The sequence below is a fragment of the Galeopterus variegatus genome, unplaced genomic scaffold (assembly GCF_000696425.1).
Source record: "Galeopterus variegatus unplaced genomic scaffold, G_variegatus-3.0.2 Scaffold638, whole genome shotgun sequence".
Lineage (NCBI taxonomy): Eukaryota > Metazoa > Chordata > Mammalia > Dermoptera > Cynocephalidae > Galeopterus > Galeopterus variegatus.
The window spans coordinates 290,131-308,107 of NW_007726749.1; the positions used below are offsets into that span (position 1 = coordinate 290,131).

The following is a 17,977-nucleotide window of genomic DNA, read 5'->3' on the forward strand; positions in this document are numbered from 1 at the left end:
CGGGGACAGACCAGGCTGGGCACCGGCTGCGCGTGCCTCTCGGCGGCGCGATTACCTCATCGCCTTGTCGGGGGAGGAGCGGGGAGGCGGGGCGGGGAGACCCCACCCTCCAGCCGGCCGGGGAGGGGAGGGGGCCATTGTTCCTCCTCCGCCCGCCCCCAGCTCCCAGCCCCTCGGCCCCCGCGCTCCAGTCCCGCGCGCTCGGGCTGCCTGGAGCAGGGGGCGTGAAGCGGAGGACTTGCAAAGGGGGGCGTCACGGAGGCAGAGGGATGGGGTGGGGACCCCTGGGCCGGCGAGGGGGATTTCTGCCTCTCCCACTCGCTGTACCCCTCACCGACCGGGAGCCCGCAGGGACTTTGAATTAAATCGTATCTAAAGCTGGAAAAATCCCTGTATGTGTTTGACCAAATCCTTTGTGGCCTCAGGAAATCTCCCAGAGTCCAAGATTTCTCGTTTCTGATTTGGAATCAGACTCTGCTGGGAATCGCGGGATGTTCGGCTGACAGACTCTGGGGGTTCAGAGAGCCAGTAAAGCTCTACGGATAGAGGGTCAACCTGGGTTCAGCTCCGGGCCTCTTCTCTTGCGCCCACCACCACCAGCCCCTCCTCTGCGAGCCCCGACTTACTCCTGTGGAAAACGCATCTGGAAAACGCAGCGAATACCTGTGCTGATGAGTATTGGCTGAGCTGATGCATATAAGTTGCAGGCATAAAGTAAGTGCTTGATAAACGCATGCTATTATTTTCAAGTTTAGTGCTTTAGAATATGGGCTTTTTGTCCTAGAATCATAGCTCTTCAATGCAAAGGTGTTGCTAATGCTGCATTAGTCAGGCCTGAGGTCCAAATCCTTCTGACAGGCTGTGTGACCTCAGGTAGGAGAGTCCGCCTCTCTGGACCTCAGTTATTTGTTTTCTGTACATACATCTGAAGCTCTGGGCACGGAACCTGGAATTTTACGATCTTGGAATTCAAACATTTTTTCCTTAGAATCAAAGGATTCTAAGAACTCTGGAGTTTGAGGACTCTGGAGTTCTGGAAGATCACTCTTCAAAGATGTTCAAGGCAGGAATGGACTTTTGGAATCTGACTATTGATTCCAATCCTCATCTGAGCACTGAAACTAAAACTAACATTCTGTTGGCTTTATCCTTTGGGAGACTGTTTAACGAGTTCCAATGAGCAGGTATTATTTCTTTTGAAATGTTAAAAACAAACCAACCAACAAACAAACCTCCCCAAAACAAAACAAAACAAAACAAAACCCGTGCATTTTTAAAACCCCATAAACTAAAGAAAAAACATAGAGCTAACAACCCTCACAGCATTTCACTGCCTGGCTAGGCAGCTGGGATTTGTGGGGTGCTGAGATACACCCCCTGTGTGTTCCACCCACCAGCTTTGGCACTAGTTCTCCCCGTGGCCCTCCTCCCCCTGTGGTACAAAGGTTCTAGAAGATGAGCTGCGGCCTGGATTCCAGAAGCAGCTTCAGCCATAGCTGCTGCAGCCCTGGGCTGTGCTTCTTGGGGTTGCCCAGTTTGCTGTCAGACTTTGGCGTTACTCTTGCCTCTGCCTGGACCACTTTCCAGCCCATCTCTGCTTATCTTTGTCTCCTTTCCAGCTTTTCATTCAGGGAGAGAGATGTTGGTGAATGTTCCTGGTCAACTGCAATGGTCTGGCTTCAATGCCTCCTCCTCCAGGAAGGACCCCTCCATCTCCCCCTTCCCAGACCTGCAGCTGAAAGTGACCTGCTCTCAAGCCCCCTGGTGATGGCGAGGGCAACAGTTGGAGCACCTCTCCTGCTGCCTCATTACTGGTCGCTTACACAGAATTTCACGGGTAGCATCTTGGGGTGATGGAAGGTCCCTGGGGTCAGGAGCCAGGCCAGCCTGGCTTGTTCCAGGCTCAGATCCCCTGCTCATGGGCATGGGCTCACTGAGCCCATAGCGACCCCAGGTTGGAGGCCCACTATCACCCCCATTTTACATAGGTGAACACTGAGGCTCAGAGAGGTAACGCACACACCAAAAGTCAGTGGCAAGTAAGTGGCAAATCTGGGACTAGAATTTGGATCTGATGGATCACAAAACACAAGTCCAAACCATTGTGTGATTCTGCCCCGGTCCCCACATGGACCAGGAGCCCTTTGAATGCAGGGCCTGGGGCTCCTGGCCCTCCTTTGTATGCTCAACACTCAACAGGGACCTGGCTGGGCGGGGCAGGGATGCTCCTGGTGGTGGGAGGCCAAGTGCTTTTTCTATAGTCCTGGCATCGAACTTGGGGTGCAATCCCAGCTCTGCCTGTAATAGCTGTGTGACTGTGGGCAAGTCACTGCACTTCTCTGGGCTTCAAGTGTCCCATCTGTAAATGGGCACAAGAAGGCCTTCACTGCCCAGTGATGAAGGAAGAGGTCAAAGACCTCATTCATGTAAAGAACACCCCTCCAGTGCCCAGTAGCCAGCACAGGGGCCGCACACAGTAGGCACTCAAAATGTTAGTATTATTATTATCATATTATTTCAAAACTGAGTTTTTGACATTCCCAGTGCCCAGGACAAATTAAGCTCTTGCTAAGTGTGAGCTGTGCCCATTATCCATGATGAAGAACTGAGTCATCCTTTCCCGCTCCCACCTCCCAACACCAGCACATGGTAGATACTCAAAGACTGGGTGGGACAGGAGCGCTGCAGCCTTTGCACAGAGACACCCTTGGGCCCCGTCCAGCAGGCAGGTGGGTGGCGTCTGGGGTAATAAACATTGAGATGCCCCGAGTTTGGGCCCAGAAAAGAATGATGACAGGCCTGGGAAGAAGACACTGAGTGTGAAACCAGCCCCCAGCACTGCCTCCTTCCCTATACCCGCTCCTCCTAGAAACAGAAAATGAGGTCTGGCTCCTAACAAGGGTCAAAAAAGGGCTTTGCTCTTTAGGGACCAGGCTCTGAGCCCTCCAGCGTCCCCGACCAACCCCCAGCCCAGCCCCTCCTACCTTCACGTAGTCCCCGCCAGCCTCCACCTCTCCAGCAGACCTGGAAGGAGAGAAGAGAGGTGAGTGTCCCCAGCCCTGCTTGGCTCCCTGGCTGCCAGTCTCTGCACACCTGCCTGGGGCCAGCACCTGGCCCTCGGAGCCCCAGATGACTCATCCTGAAGGCAGGAGGGGGCACTGCAGCTGACAGCACCTGCTGGAGTCTGCTGGCCTGGCTGCTCCTCCACTGTCCAGCTCTGCAACCCTGGGTGAGTCCCTTCACCTCTCTGAGCCTGGGCTTCCTATCTGCAAATCAGGGATAATAACAGCCTCTGCCTAATCGAGTTGTTGGAAGGACTCAGGGAGTAATGAACATTACACGGTTAACACAGGGACTCTTCCTCAGTCACTTTCACCTGGCTCAGGATGCCACGCTCCCCTGGTTTTCTCCTCCTTTCTCTTTCTCCCTGCCTCCCCCACTGCACCCAGTACCCCCATCATCCCTGGTTCTAAACATTAGAGGGGCCGAAGCTGGGGCTCTGCTTCCTCTCCCACCTTCCACTCTCGCCGTAGTGCATGGTGAAGCACTCGGCAGCTGCCCAGCACACTGCAGAGCCACTGCTGGTGACAGCAGGCCACAGAATTGATTCCCTCTGCCTTCAGGGTGGCTGGGATGGAGCCTGGAAAGGCCAGAGGCCAGAGGTGGCTGCTTTCCCAGGGTGCCAAACAAATGTCATCCTTCCTGGTGAGGGTCGCTGTGAGCCACTTCCCCCAGTCCATGGCCTTAGAGACCATCCCTAATCTGATGCAGCCTGAACTTCCCCTTCAGCCAGACTCATAACCCGCCTGTCTCCTGACAGTTCCCCTGGGATGTCTGAAGCCTTCTCGAACCTGTCCATCCTCCGGCCCGTGCCCTGCTCCCCACGTCATCCTCCCATCTCAGTTGATGTCAGCTTCATCCTGCCTGCTGCTTTGGCCAAAACCCTTGTGGTCCTCTGTGCCTCCTCTTTGGCTCGCACTCTGCACCCAACCCATTAGGAAATCCTGCTGCTCTGCTTTCCGAACTGATCCTGACCACTTCTGTCTGTGTGTCCACCCCGCCCAGGCTGGGCCACCCTCATCTCTCCTGTGGAGCGCACAGCAGCCGTCTCTCAGGCTCCCTGGGTCCACCTGCACATCCCTGGTCAGCTTCCGCCACCAGACAGTGCCTAAGGTTACAGCCTGAGCAGGCCACGGCACCTGTGCACCACCCGGCCCTCCAGGGCTCCCATCTCTGAAAGAACAAAATCTAAACTCCCATCCATGGCCATGAAATTTATCATCCAAACCAGAGCTTCTCTTCTCTTATGAGAGTAAAGAGGTGCCATTATTATGCCAGAAAACCAGGCATAAGCTAGGTCATACATTCCCCACCCCATAAGCCTCTATGTGGTCTGGTAGTGCCCAACTGCCCAACTGGCCAACCCTCCAACATGTGTCCCTAGCTCGTTCTGTCCCTCCTGCCCCAGCGACATTGCCCTACTTGCCCACTCATTCCTGCCCCAGGGCCTTTGCACTCACGGTTCTCTCTGCCTAGAATGCTCCCCCTCAGATCTTCCTGCGGCTTACCCAGCTTTATTCAGGGCTCTGCTCAATGTCACCTCCACAGAGAAGCCTTCCCTGACCACTCCACCTAAATAGCCCCTTGTCCTTCACTCTTTGTCTCCAACCCTGCTTTATTTTCCTCTATTTTTTCCCATCCCTGCCTGAAATGACCACTTTACATTCATCTGGTGACTGTTAATTATCTGATGCCTCCATCAGATAATAAGGACGGTGACTTGTCACATTGACCGTTGAGCCCCAGTCCCCAGCACAGCACCTGGCACACACCAGGAACTCAAGAAATACTGCCTTAAGGAATGCATGAACAGTAAACAACCAGTATTAGCCACGATCTTCGTTACTAATGTTATCAGGCTGGCTACTGGTTCTCCTGCTAGGAAAGGCCTCAATCTTCCCATCTGCAAATGGGAAAGGGAGAGCAAACAAGGGGGAAGTGTTTCCTCAAATACAGGAGCCTAGTAGTTAAAACAAAAGAAAGTTGAACTAAAAAAAAAAAAAAAAATGTGGGTTCCCCACAGCCCCTGAGGCCAGGGGCTCCTCACTGAGAAGTTGTCTGACAGCTCTTCCTGTTCTAAGATTCTGAGCTTCATTATTGCTAAAATTTCCTAGAAAGTCCCTCCTAACCTCTAACCATAGTCCCTCTAGCTGCAGCCCGGCAACAGGAGGCTTCCAAAGCCATTTGGGCTCTGTCTGTCCAGCAGCAGTGGAGTGAGGTGGAGTAGGGACCCCTCCCCCTGCCCACCTCCACCCGCTCTTCCCGGGTGAGGTGTCCCATCCCAACGTTTCCGGCCATTCAGGCCCGGAAATCCTCCCACTGCTGGGAACAGATTGGCCAGGACACTGAGATCGACCCAGAGCTTCCTCCTGCTTCCTATCCGCTTCCCCTCAGGCTCTGGGGCTGGGGCAGAGCCTTGGGATGGGGGTGCCTGCACCAGGAATCAGGCCTGGGTGGGGTGGCCAGAGTCAGCGGGGAGGGGCTCAGGGCAAAGGCCCAGGTCCAGGAAGCTGAGAGCCTGGGGCCACACTTCAACCCCATCGCCTCACCAGGCAACTCTACAACACTTCGGGATTTTCAAGACGTAATGTCAACATGTCCACTTACGATCCGCTGCCATCTCTCGCCTGGACTATTGCCTCCCCCTTGCCACTGGCTTCCCTGACCCCATATGTGACCCCTGCGACCTGTTCTCCTCCCCAAGCCCAGCAGCCACAGCAGTCCTGTTAAAATGAAGGTCAGATCATGGCTTTCATCTGCTTCAACCCATGGGTGGGCCCCCATTTGCACTCACAGTGAGAGCCCAGTTCCCCCAGCAGCCTTGCACTGACCGGCTCCTGCCCTCCTCCCGACCCGCGTCCCACAGCCTGCTCCCCTCGGGTGCAGCCTCAGCCCAGCGGGGCTTCGTGCCCGCTGCCCCCCGCACGCGCCCCCCAGGGTCTGGCATGTTCTGTTCCCTCTGCGTGGAATACGTTTCCTTCAGATGGCTCCTGGGTCCCCTCCTTGCCCTCCTTCAGCTCTTCGCTAAAATGTCCCCTTCTCAGCGGGGGCCTTCCCTGGCCACGGCCTCTGAAAGTGTGACCTTCCCAACACTCCGCCGCCCTCCCCTGCCTGCTTGTCCCAGGCCTTCATCTGACCCGCCACACCTTCCACCTCACGCAAGCCTCTCTCCTCCCCAGGGCAAGCACTCGTACCGGGCACCCAATAGGCACCCAAGAAACATTTTCTTTGAATGAATGAATGTCACAGAAGCTCCCTGCAGCCCCGAGGACAAAGTCTAGTCCTCTACTAGTCATCCTTCCTCTCTCCCCTGCCCTTCCTCCAACAAGCTCTGCTCCTCCGGCCTCAGGGCCTTTGCATATGATGCTCCCCCGTACCTGGAATGTCCTCTCTCCCTCACCGCAGGTCGGGGTAATTCCTACTTAGCCTTCAATCTCACTTTGCTTGGAGATTTCTAGAACACTTTCCCTCTCATCGTAATAATCAAGTCCAGGAATCAAAGCATCCATTTGTAAGAACTCAGCTCCATTCATTACTTTATTTATTCCTTATTTTATGGACTTAAAAGACACTTCCCCTCTAATATTAGTGGTGAAATCAATTAATAAATAATAGAGACAATTGAGCTAAATCAGTCCCATTAATCAGCCACATTAATTATTTAAATAACCAATCCCTTTAATTGCCTGTATTAACTGATGTGTTCTGATAACCAATACCACTTATTGCATACATTAGCTTAATTAATTGGATTAATGAGCAGTAATTAAGCCCTATTATCCTTTATTTCCCCAGTGCATGTTTAAATCTGAACTTTACCTTCAGGGCCTCCATTCTGGGCCAGAAGGAAGGGTGAGCTTCCCCCAGGGATCCCATAGGAGCAGTGCTGGGGAGAGGCTGCAGTCCTGCCCCCACCCTGGCCTTCCTTCACCAGGGGTGGCCTTGCCCTCTGCAGAGGACTGCCCTCTCTGTCCCCAGTTTGTTCCCTAGGGCCTTGGAGTCTGGTCGGTGGAGACTTTCCCAACCTCTGCTGCCTGCTTCTCAGCTTTCACCCACCCCCACTCCCACTCCTTGCCCTCCACTCTCGAAGGCTCAGCTTCCTCATCTGTGAAATGGGCTTGTTATATCTGTCTCCTCAGAGGGGCCATGAGAAGGAGCGTGCAAGTTTCCCTCACCCCTGTGGGGTTGCTCCAGCCACCGCCCGTGGAGACTCCCACCCTGCCCCTCCCGGCGGCCGTTTCTTTCCTTTCTTTAGTCCAATCTCACTTCTCCGTGGCAGAGAAGCAACAGGCATCTGCCTGCTCCACACTTAGTCCTTAAAGGCCCTGGGCAAAGAGAGCTGGATGGAAAGCCCCATCTCTCCCGGGACACCCAGCTATAGGGCCTGTGGGATTCCTTGCTGGGAAGGCTCTTGCCTTTAGCCCCTGCCCAGACCCACCCCCTAAAAGATGGGCCCCCGTTGTGCCAAGTCATCCTGCACCTTCTCCACATCCTGCGCCCTCAGCCTCCCTGCCTGGGCTGAGCTGTCCAGCAGGGGAGGGCAGAACAGGCCATGCTTCCCTGGGCAGAGCAGAGGATTCTGAGCCCTGAGAGCTGCTAACTGAGACTCAAAGCCTGCTGGAGAAGAGCAGCACGGCCGGGCATTTACCGAGTGCTGAGTGAACGTCTGTGATCTCGAAGCCCCACCTTATGGTGGGGGGGGGGAATGAAGCCTGTAACCTAACCCAGTGCGCACAGCTGCTCAGACTAGAACCTGGTTGACCCGATATCAAATTCTCTGTTCTGTTCCTTACATGGGACAGGCTCCCCCAGAAATTGGGAGCCACTCCTGGGTAGAGATGGGGAGAAACTGGGGAGGGGGGACAAAGAAAAATAATACTTCAGTCAGGCCAGGAGCCCACGGCCAATGTCAGGAAGAGGAAATGGGGTGGAGTGGACAGAGAGAAGACCCTCTGGGGCTCTTGAGAGGGCCCGTGGCCGGGAGGTAGGAAGCTGTGGGCCTGGGCAAGCCCCTCTCACTGGGCCTCAGTTTCCTCCTCTATAGCGGAGCAGCTCCTGTTTGCTGGCACTTCCTTGGGCAAATTCCAAGAAAAGTGCTCTGCCTGCCATCTCACCCAGTCCTCCAATGACCCCGTAAGCCAGGTGCTGTCATTGTCCCCAATTTACAGATGGGGAAACTGAGGCTCAGAGAGGGGAAGGGACTTGCTCACTGTCGAACAGTCAGTGGGTCTCCGAGCTGCTGATGTATTCAACCACTGTGTCCTCCACAGCCCTCACCCCACATGGGTCCAGCAGCCTGCAAACAGGATCCCCTGGAGGTTTTGGGGGGATGTGGCTCCAACTGGGGGAGGGGGGACAGCCCATCCTTCCTGAGACAGCCCAGTTCCCACAGCCCAAGGCGTCAAGGGGTCTCAGGGACTGTGAGAAAGTCTCCACAGGAAATGAGAGCCAGGAGCAGCTGGGCCTCTTTGGAAGACAAGGACCAGCCGCCCAGAGCCTGATGAGGCTGCACAGGCTGGGCCCACCACGACCCCCTCCCCCAGTGGGTAATCGCTACCAGATGCCCAGCAGCTGACGTCATTCTGCAGGGCCAAGAGGGTCGTGGGACTCTGGGGAGAGTCGGGAATTCTTGGACCAGAATCAACATTCCAAAAGGAATTGGTGGTTGGGGGGTGGGGGGCAGTGCTGGCCTGTTCTCAGTGCCTGATACCAGGGCTGGGGCAGGGGCAACCCAGGGTGCCCCCAGCTCTCCTACAGACTGCTACCTTCTCCAAATCTCAGTTTCCTTCAAACAGCCCCCTTGGGAGTAGGGGTGGATGGCAAAGGACAGTTGGGTGAGACACTAAGGAGTGAAGCAGACCCACACTCAGAGCCCCTTCAAAGGAGAGGGCCTCTTAAAGCACAAGCCAGAGCTGGGCTCTCCTCTGCTCAGGGCCTGCGGCGGCGCCCAGGTTGCTGGGAGTCAAAGCCAGGCCCTGCACCGCCATGCGAGCCCTTTCCTCTCTGGCCGTGCCTCCTGCACTCCCCATCTCTGGTCTTTGCAGTTCCTCAAACACACCGAGGATGCTGTTCCCTTGGCCTGGACACTCTCCCAGAGAGCAAGAGCATTTGTTCCCTCATCTCCTTTGCTCAGACATCACTTGCTCAGCAAAACATCTTTCCTAGCTAACTTTCCTAAATTGCCATCACCAGGCACTCGCTCCTTTGCCCAAGACCAATTCCCCAACTTGATTTTAGATTTTCTCCATAGCTCTTCTGCCTTCCATTTGACCACACAGCTCATCTATCTTGTCTATCATCTGTCTCCCCCGCACTGGAATCGGGGCTCCACAAGGCCGCGGTTTTGTCTGCTGAGCTCACGGCTGTCTCCCAGAGCCTAGAACAGTGTCGAGAGCATAGCTGCACCTCAGTAAATAGTAAAATGAATGAAATTCCAACTCAACTAACTGTGTGATCTTGAGCAAGTTATTAACCTCCCAAAACCTCAACATCTGGAAAATGGACTCCTAGCCTTCCTTCTAGTGGATTATGGAAAGTCATTTGAAATAAAGGTAAATTTTTACTGGCAGGGGTTGGAATGTGGCTTAGTGGTTCAGAGCTTGGGCTTGGGAGTTGGTCAGTCCTGGGATCATATCTAGGCTCCAACATTCAGTCTCTCTGGACCCCAGGAGAGTCCCTTCCCCTCTCTGAGCCTCAATCTCCTTACTGGAGAATGGAGCAAAGAGATGCTCCCACTTCGCAGGGCTGGTGTGGTAGGTGCCCGCTTGTGATCACCTCTGGTGGAACCCCCATCTGACAATTCCTGTGTGGGTGTGGGTGGGGTCAGGCATGTTGCGGGTCTCCCTCCCCTGTCCATGCTTTTGCTTTCTCCTCTTTAATATGGACTGAGAGGGAGGGGACGGTGCCAGGGTATTTCCCTGCAGAAGGCTGAGGGTCCTTGGGGGTGGGGGTGGAAGGCAGGCTAGGCCGGTGCTCTCCTTTTCAGCATCTAAAGGCCCCTCCTCCCTCCTTCCTCCCGTCCCCATGATCTCAGCAGGGAACAGGGCACCAGGAAACTCCTGCAGCCTCACCTCTTCCCCTTCCTTCCTCCTGCTCCAGGTGCACCCTGCTTCCCAGGCAGCGGGGGACGTATACCATCTCCCCCAGCTTAGGCTGCTCCCTGGGACAACCCCCTCGGGATACTCAGGAATGGCAACCCCCCATCTTGCTCACTAGCAATTCTCAAATGCCCTCCTCCCAAGCTGGATGGACATTCAGAGACCATCTCATGCCCATCTGGGTTATTGGGGAGGCCAAGGCCCAAGCTGGGCAGGGCTCATCTGAGATCACACAGACAAGGCTGCTCTCCTGACTCCAGAGCACAGGGCTGAGGTTCAGGGACTCCCAGAAGAACAACAGTCCCTAGAGGGCAGGTGGGACACTGGGTCCCAGGGCAACAGGAGGTGGCTCCATCTGGTCTGCTAACCCCAACCCCCTCAGGATCCCTGGACAGTTCAGATTATGAGAGTGGGAGGCAAAGCCTCTCCATTTCCTCCATCAGCTCTAGGCCAAGCCTGATGCCAGAGGCACTGCCAGGACCACCAGGCCTCTGCCCACTGGGGAGGAAGGCTTGTGCTGGGTCCTGGACTTGGCATTCTCAAAGTTTCTCAAGACACCACCTTTCTCAGAGGACTTGGCCAGCCGTAAGAGCATGGGCCAGGAAGGTCGTGTTAAATCCTGGTTCTTTCACTAGTTGTGTCCAACTGGACAAGCAAACCTTTCTTTCTTCATCTATAAAATGGGGGTGATAATAGTACCCCTCTCCTGAGGCTGTTGTGGAGTAGATGAGTAGATGTTGGACCTGCACAGGTCAGGGCGGGGACAGAGGTACACCCAAAAAAAGCTGGCTTAGAAATACCCCGAAGCTAAACCCACACCTAGGTTTTTTAGTTGCCCCAGGGGCACAGGTTTCCCACTCAGACCACTCGGGCCCTGCGCTGACCCTCCCCGGCCCAGCTCGGTCACTTACCCCCGGGGCCCCAGCGCGGAACACCTTCGGCCCACTGCAGTCATCGTTCCCCGTGGTCACCGCTTGCAGCCCGGGGACCTCGTTAGCCCTGCGGCTCCCGCCTTTCTCAGCCACCGAGCTTCGGAGCTTTCAGAGAAGGACTCCAGGGGCGGAGCATGACCTGTAGACCACGCCCCGGACACGCCCCCGCCCGCCCCTCTCCACCGCTTACTCCTCCCACAGGACAGGACACTCCCTGCCTCGGACTCGCCCCCCGAGTCCTGTCTCGCTCCGCCCCGCCCCATTTGCCCGCGCCCGCGCCGAGAAGGCCACGCCCCCGAGCGCACCCCTCTGCCTCACCCCGCCCCGCTCCAACCCCCGCTTCCTCTACAGTTCGCCGCGCCTCCTGGACAGGCCACGCCCCTAGGCACGCCCGCGCCCCGCCCTGAGAGCGCTCAGCTTCCTGGGGTGGGAGGGGCCAGGCTCCCAGTGCTCCCAACCTCGGGGTGCCTCGGTACGCCCCAGGACCTCTCAGGCCCTCTGCCCTCCACACGATCCTTGCTCCTCCACGCCCCAGTGAGGCCGAATTTAGGAGAGGATGGCAGGAGAAGACAGCCTGGGTCAGCCAGGAATGGTGGAAAAGCATTAGTTTTATTAATCATAAACATAGCACTCTCGATAAAAAATAAAAATAAAAATAAAGAAAAGAAAAAAAAAGAATAATAAACATAGCGTTCTCATTTACTGAGTGTTTGCAGCCTGTCAGGCACTGTGCTAAGATTTTACAGTTATGTTATTCTTGAACTCCTCACCACATCCTGCAAGGTAGGTGCCATCGTTATGCCTATTCATCAGATGAGAAACTGAGGCTCACGAGGCCGGCCCGTGGCTCACTCGGGAGAGTGTGGTGCTGATAACACCAAGTCCACGGGTTCGGATCCCATATAGGGATGGCCGGTTAGCTCACTGGCTGAGTGTGGTGCTGACAACACCAAGTCAAGGGTTAAGATCCCCTTACTGGTTATCTTTTTAGAAAAAAAAAAGAAAGAAAGAAAAAGAAACAGGCTCAGAGAGGGGAACAGACTTGTCCAAGGTCATGCAGCCAGTAAGACACAGAGTCTGGACTGGATTCACTCTGCAGCTTTACAAGGTCCTGCTCCCCATTGAACAGGAGTCTAGACTCAACCACAGCTCAGCACACGGAGGCTGTGTGTGGTGTTTCAGGGAAAAGCCACTCAAGAAAGGTCCCAGAATCGGCCCTAGTGTTACTTTTGCCTAGCTGGCTTTTCCCCCCCTTATTTCAACAGGCCCATCTGACTGGTGTGGTTTAGACAAAAGCTCTGAGGATTGAAAAGCTGAGGACTCTTTTGGTTAGGGTTGAAGGGTCTCCCAGGAACATGAAGTACATAGCCCTAGGGTTTAGAAGGTGGTGGGTGCCATGTGGTGGATGAGCATGCAGCCGCTGGAGGCAGGCAAGTCCCTGCTCAAATCACAGCTCTGTGTGACCCCTGTAAATAGGGCTAATAGAGTCTTGCCGAGTTTTCTGTGAGATAACATTCATTTTGAAACCTAATGAAAATAATTCTTATATTTTTGCATGAACTCAACTCACTCTACAACCAAGTTAAGTTGACAAGTGGTTTTCTAGACCAGGTGGAGAGATGTTGGCCAGCAGAATTAAAGGTGCTGATTCAGGTGAGGAGGTCCAGGGTAGGAATTCAGTTACTGGGTTTAGGGCCCAACGAGCAGCTGAGGGGGCATGCCAGAGGCTGTCTGGGGCTTTGAAGTCAGGTGGGTCTCAGTTCAAATCATAGATTGGTGATTGCAAGATGTGCAGCCTGACTGGGGCAGATGACTACCCCTCTCTGAATCTCAGTTTCCTCATCTGTCATACAAAAGTAATAACATTATCTCCTTGCCAGTTTTCTTTTGAGAATTAATTACAAGTGAAAGGTTTAGCACAATGCCTGGTCTATAGTAAGCATTTGGTTAATGCATAGGTTTTTTCTTTTTAACTCAGATGTGTGTGTTGGGGGTCCTCTCCTAGGCTGTACTGGCAGAAGACACCATCCCTGCATTGCCACCCTCACCTGCCCTTGGTGGGCACCTACCTTTCTGGGTGCACATCCCGGGGAGCTCTCTCCTCCTCTATGTCTGCCGTAGAGTCCTTAGGCTTTTGTGTGGGGTTCACCTCCACTGCCGAAGGGTTGGGTCCTGCTGCTGGGCTGTTTTCCAGTGGGGCATTGGCCCCCACCACCATCTCCGTAGCTGCCTCCAAGACTGGGGGTTCAGGAAGACCTCGGGGAACCAGGTGGGACTCAGGGCCTACCTCCTGGGCCTCCTGGGCAGCCTTTTTGTCCCGAGCCCTCTTGGTGCTGGAGCGAGGCATAGTGCCCATGTGGCTGTACATTTCACTGGAGCGGGCATAGGCTGGAGGACTCTTGGGAACTGTCCCCATGTCATCCTGTGTCGCCTCAAAGGAGTCAGGCTTTAGATGAGACCGGATACTGATGGGGGCTGAGGACCGTCTCAGAGTGAAGGACCGAGGAAGGTTGGAGAGACTTCCAAAGCCCTTGAACTTGAAGAACTCTGGCGGGGGGGAGGGGAGGAAAAGGAGTTAATGACAATGCCGGCAGCAATAATAATAACAAATAAAAATACCCACAGTTTCACTCAGTGAGGGCTTCACTGACACACCCTGGAATCGTTATCACACTCCCAGAAGTGGTATAACATGGAAGCTTTGGCGTCCATAGCCCTGGACTTGAATCCCTTCTCTTCTACTCCGAGCTGTGTGACCTTAAGCAAGTCACTTGACCTCTCTGAGCCTTATTCACCACATCGGTAAAATAGTACCTACCCCCTATGGGCAGTGGAAGGATTGAATAAAAGTGTGTAAATAACATGCCTCTCACGGTGCCTGGCACACAGAATATCCTCAGTAGGAAGTAGCAAAGATGAGGATGATGACAATAAATGCCTCTGCATTTGTCAAACATGCCGTGTGAACCTTCAGCACAAGTCATTGAATGACACAAGTTTAGTCCCCCATTTTCCAGATGAGGAAATCAAGATTCAGAGCAGCGCAGTGAATCGTCTGAGGTCACATTGCTGGTAGGTGAAGTGTGTCTGTGTGTCTGTGTGTCTGTGCGCGTGCATGTGCTGCACCTGCGTGTGTCAGGGCAGGCAGGGGGTGTTCCAGCCAGCCCGCGTGCACCTCGGGTGGGGGTGAAATGAGGAGGGTGTTGAGAGCCTGGGGGTCCACCGTCTGTGGTTGCTCCTTCCTGTCAGCTGAGCCCACGTTCCTGAGCGCAGTGCTCGCTGATACCATCTCCTCGTTTCCGCAGGGGTGCATGTGAGTTCCCTCCTTCCTGCCCCCAGCTGTGGGACTGTCCCTCCTGGCAGCCACCACCATCTGACTTCCCTAGGGCCTCCAGAGGGGGAAAAAGGAAAAACCCTGGCATTTTCCACTTCCTCAGCATCGTCTACCTCCTCAGGTCCTCACGCCCACGCTGGAATATAGGTAGGATGCCCCCATTTGACAAGAGAGGAAACCAAGGCCCAGGGAAGGCAAGGGACTTGCCCAGGGTCACACAGCAAGGCCATGGCTGAGCCCGGATGAAAGCCCAGGGCTCTGGACTGCAGGTCAGCGCTCCAGGGCCTGCTTCCCAGGCCTGCCCACCCCTACTTGGCCTCAGCCTCTGCCTCCCAGGAAATGGGAGCTGTCAGAACGTGCTGCTGCTTGCTCTTAGCCGGCTGACCATGGGGCAGAAAACACAGTCACGGCCAGAGGGAGGACCATCCGCTGCCTCCTTTCTCAGCACCACAGTTTGTCTCTTGGACACTGGGGGTCTGGAGATAGTGGGGGATGGGAAACTGAGGCCCAGAGTCCAGGGATGGGGATCGAGCCCAGCTCTATAGCCCGTGCGATCTCAGGCAAGTCTCTGGCCTCAGTATTTCCATCTGTGGGATGCAGCCACAGTCTTTGCCCTATGCATCACCCACTCCCCACCCCGGTGCTGTTGGCTCAAAGGAATCAGGAGATAGTAGAAGCTTACTGGGACCAGGAGGGGACCGACCTGGGGAAACAGAGCAATGGGTGTGTGTGGCCCCTCACCCAGGAGCCTAGTTCCAGTGGCTCTGGGCTCTTTCCCCACCCGGGTGTTGGGTCTCAGTGTCGCTGCTGGTGGGAACATGGGACAGCATCCCATGTCTCCCTATCCCTCCCAGCTTCAGTAACTTGAGATCCCATGTGGACCCAGGTCCAGGGGCAGGGGGTGGACTGTGCGAAAGTCACAGATAGCCAGAGATGCAGGGGACTGGGGAGACTGAGAGGAGGTGGGGAGAGATGGAGACAAAGAGATGGGCAAAGACACAGAGACAAGAGGAGCACAGAAATGGAGAGCCAGAGAGAGACATGGGGCTAGTGATGGACAGACGGCGACCTGGAAACACAGAAGTGGGGACCTCTGGAGGGAGACAGAGATGGACAGAAAGAGAAACAGAAACAAGACGTGATGAAACAGATGCAGAGAGAGGCCAAGACGGACAGCCAGAGGGACAGAGGACTGCGATGGTCCCCCGCACTCACTGAACTTCTTGCTGGCCTTCCTGGGCCCCTCCGTCATCTTGGTGAGTCGTGCAATGGCCTTGGCCAGCTGGCGAGTGGCTGCTTGAGGCTCTGGACATCGGGGTTGAGGTGCCCCCCCTCTCCCCTTCCCCTTTCTCTCACCCTCTCACTGGCTTCCTCTGTGTATTTTTAAACCAGTGAAACTCCCACAGCCCCACCCTCCCCACCCTCTCCGCAGGGGGCGGGGGCTGGGGCCTCCCCCAGTCCTGGCCCCTGGGGGCTGCCTCCTTGGCCTCAGCAGCAAGGGCAGGGGGCAGACCGCAAGCCTGTGGGACCTGGAAGGGCTGGGGAACAAACCGCAGGCTCTGGGAACGGAGCCCACCGGGCTGGGGGCCGCTGGGAACCTGCCAACAGCTGTCAGGGGGGTTTGGCCAGAGGGCTGGGAAGGCGAGGGGAGTCAGGCCTCTGTGCAGAGCAGTTTATTCTAAGCTTCAGTACCCAAGCAATGGAATGGCAGCAGTGGACAGGACAGCACTGTGGCCACCCACACCCAAGTTCAATTCTTGGCTGGCCACTTTGTTACTGTGTGATCTTGGGCTAGGCAGCTCATCTCCCTGAGCCTCAGTTTCCTCGTTGTGAGCAGGGGGTGCTTGCAGTTCCCTCCTCACAGGGTCCAGTGCTTGGTGCAGAGCCTGGAACAGAATCGGTGCCTGCCAAGGCATGGTCGCTGCTTTTCGAACTAGCAGGGACACATGATAATTCGGTCTCGTGCACCCATTGGAAATCAAGGCACAGAGAGACAGTGGGATTTCTCCAGGTCACACAGCAGGTTGGTGGCACAGACAGGGTTACAACTCACCTGTCCTTCCAGATGCCTTAACCCACAGGCTGGTGCTTTTCCACCCTACAAACTTCCTATGTGCATGTGTGTGTGCGTACGTGCGTGCGTGTGTGTGTACCTTCACGAGGGCAGGACAGAGATGAGGAAATGCAACCTCCTACAATGAGCAGTCCTGGACACCTGCAGAGGGTGTCAGCAGCTGCGGGGCTTAGGGGAGCCACAAGACCAGGGCCTTCAAATCGCAGCTCTGTGTGCTGCCAACAAGTTCTTTCCACCTCTAAAGCCTCTGTCACCTAGTTTCTGGAATGGGGACAAGTGTGAGGTACGCAGTCTGCTTGTGGAGGTTTGGCATTCTTATCCTGGCCCCGGGCTGGCAGCTGGAGTGTGAGAGAAGGAGTCTGCGGTTAGATGGGGTCCTTCCTGCAGCTTCTGTAAAAATACCGGCCCCAAAAGTCAAGTCACTTGGAACTGGAAACTGCTTTTCCAGCTGCAGAGCCCACGGACTTCCCCAACCCCCTGGCAGCTAGATGATGGACCTTGGTAGGGAAAGGGCCTAGGTGAACCTTCTTGATGAGGTGAAGGGAAACCCAAGGCCTGGAGAGGAAAAGGGACGTGGCCCATGACACCATGGCAGTAGGGTGCTGCTGCTCACAGACAGGCCTGGATGGGACCAGTGTTCAAAGTTCAAATGAAAGGATGGGGGTTCTGGGCCATGGACTTCGTTGGAAAAGGGGTATCCAACCCCAGGCCTTTCTACTGGGCACTGACAATGTGCCAGTCATGAAGCTGGAAGCCTCCACAGATTGTCCATTTGAATCCTTATGACAGACCTGTGAGGCAAATCCTGGTACTGTCCCCATTTGATAGATGAGGAAATTGAGCCTAAAGAGGAGCAGAGACTAAACAGACAGACAACCAGGTGTCCTAACTCACAGGCTGGTGCCCCTTCCTATCTCTGGGTTGTTGCCAGAAGAGGGAGGGGGCCTCTAGCCTGGCAGGAGGTGGGGGTCTTCCTGGTAGAAGGCAGAGGAAGGGCCCCTGGCATCTCTCCCAGGACACAGCTCCAGCATGACTTGGGCTAACTGCTGAGGTTGTGGCATCAGCCAGTGCCGGGCCTGCTCCTGACTTGCTGTGTGATCCTGCACAAGATACTTTGTTTCTCTAAGCCTTGCTTTCCTTATCTGTGAAATGGGGCCACAACAGCCCCCACTTCTTGGGGATGTTGGAGGAGTAAAAAAAGCAGATGTTGGCCCGGGAGGCACACTGAGGGCCTCAGCCCTGGCTGAGGGACGGGTGTGTAGGCAAGGGGCAGACTGATACAAGCCAGGGCAACCCTAGCAGGCAGGCAGATAGTGTGAGACGTGGGAGTCCAGGCCACAGGGAAGCTCAGTGGCTGTGGCAGAGATGCCTTGTCAGCACTAGGGCCGGTCCTGCCCTTGGCCTGGGTGCCAGGGCAGTTGCCGGCATCCCTGGGAGAATGAATGGAGCTCAGTGTGGTGGCTTGGCGGAGCTCAGAGCC

The 17,977-nt window shown here is 55.3% G+C and overlaps 1 protein-coding gene across 2 annotated transcripts in view; it reads right to left on the reverse strand.

Annotated features, from left to right (window-relative positions):
- Nucleotides 1-15,823, reverse strand: part of SH2D3C (SH2 domain containing 3C) — a 44,185-nt gene extending 28,362 nt beyond the window's left edge. The window contains exons 1-3 of one of the 2 annotated variants that reach the window (XM_008570852.1): nucleotides 15,639-15,823; nucleotides 13,159-13,636; nucleotides 2,985-3,024 (exon numbers count right to left, since the gene is read on the reverse strand). In XM_008570852.1, coding sequence (XP_008569074.1) covers nucleotides 2,985-3,024; nucleotides 13,159-13,636; nucleotides 15,639-15,675 — 555 coding nt within the window. In that variant the 5' untranslated portion in view covers nucleotides 15,676-15,823. Of the gene's footprint in view, nucleotides 1-2,984; nucleotides 3,025-11,068; nucleotides 11,117-13,158; nucleotides 13,637-15,638 lie in introns of those variants that run through there. The other variant, XM_008570853.1, reaches the window with a different exon arrangement.
- Nucleotides 15,824-17,977: the final 2,154 nt, after the last annotated feature.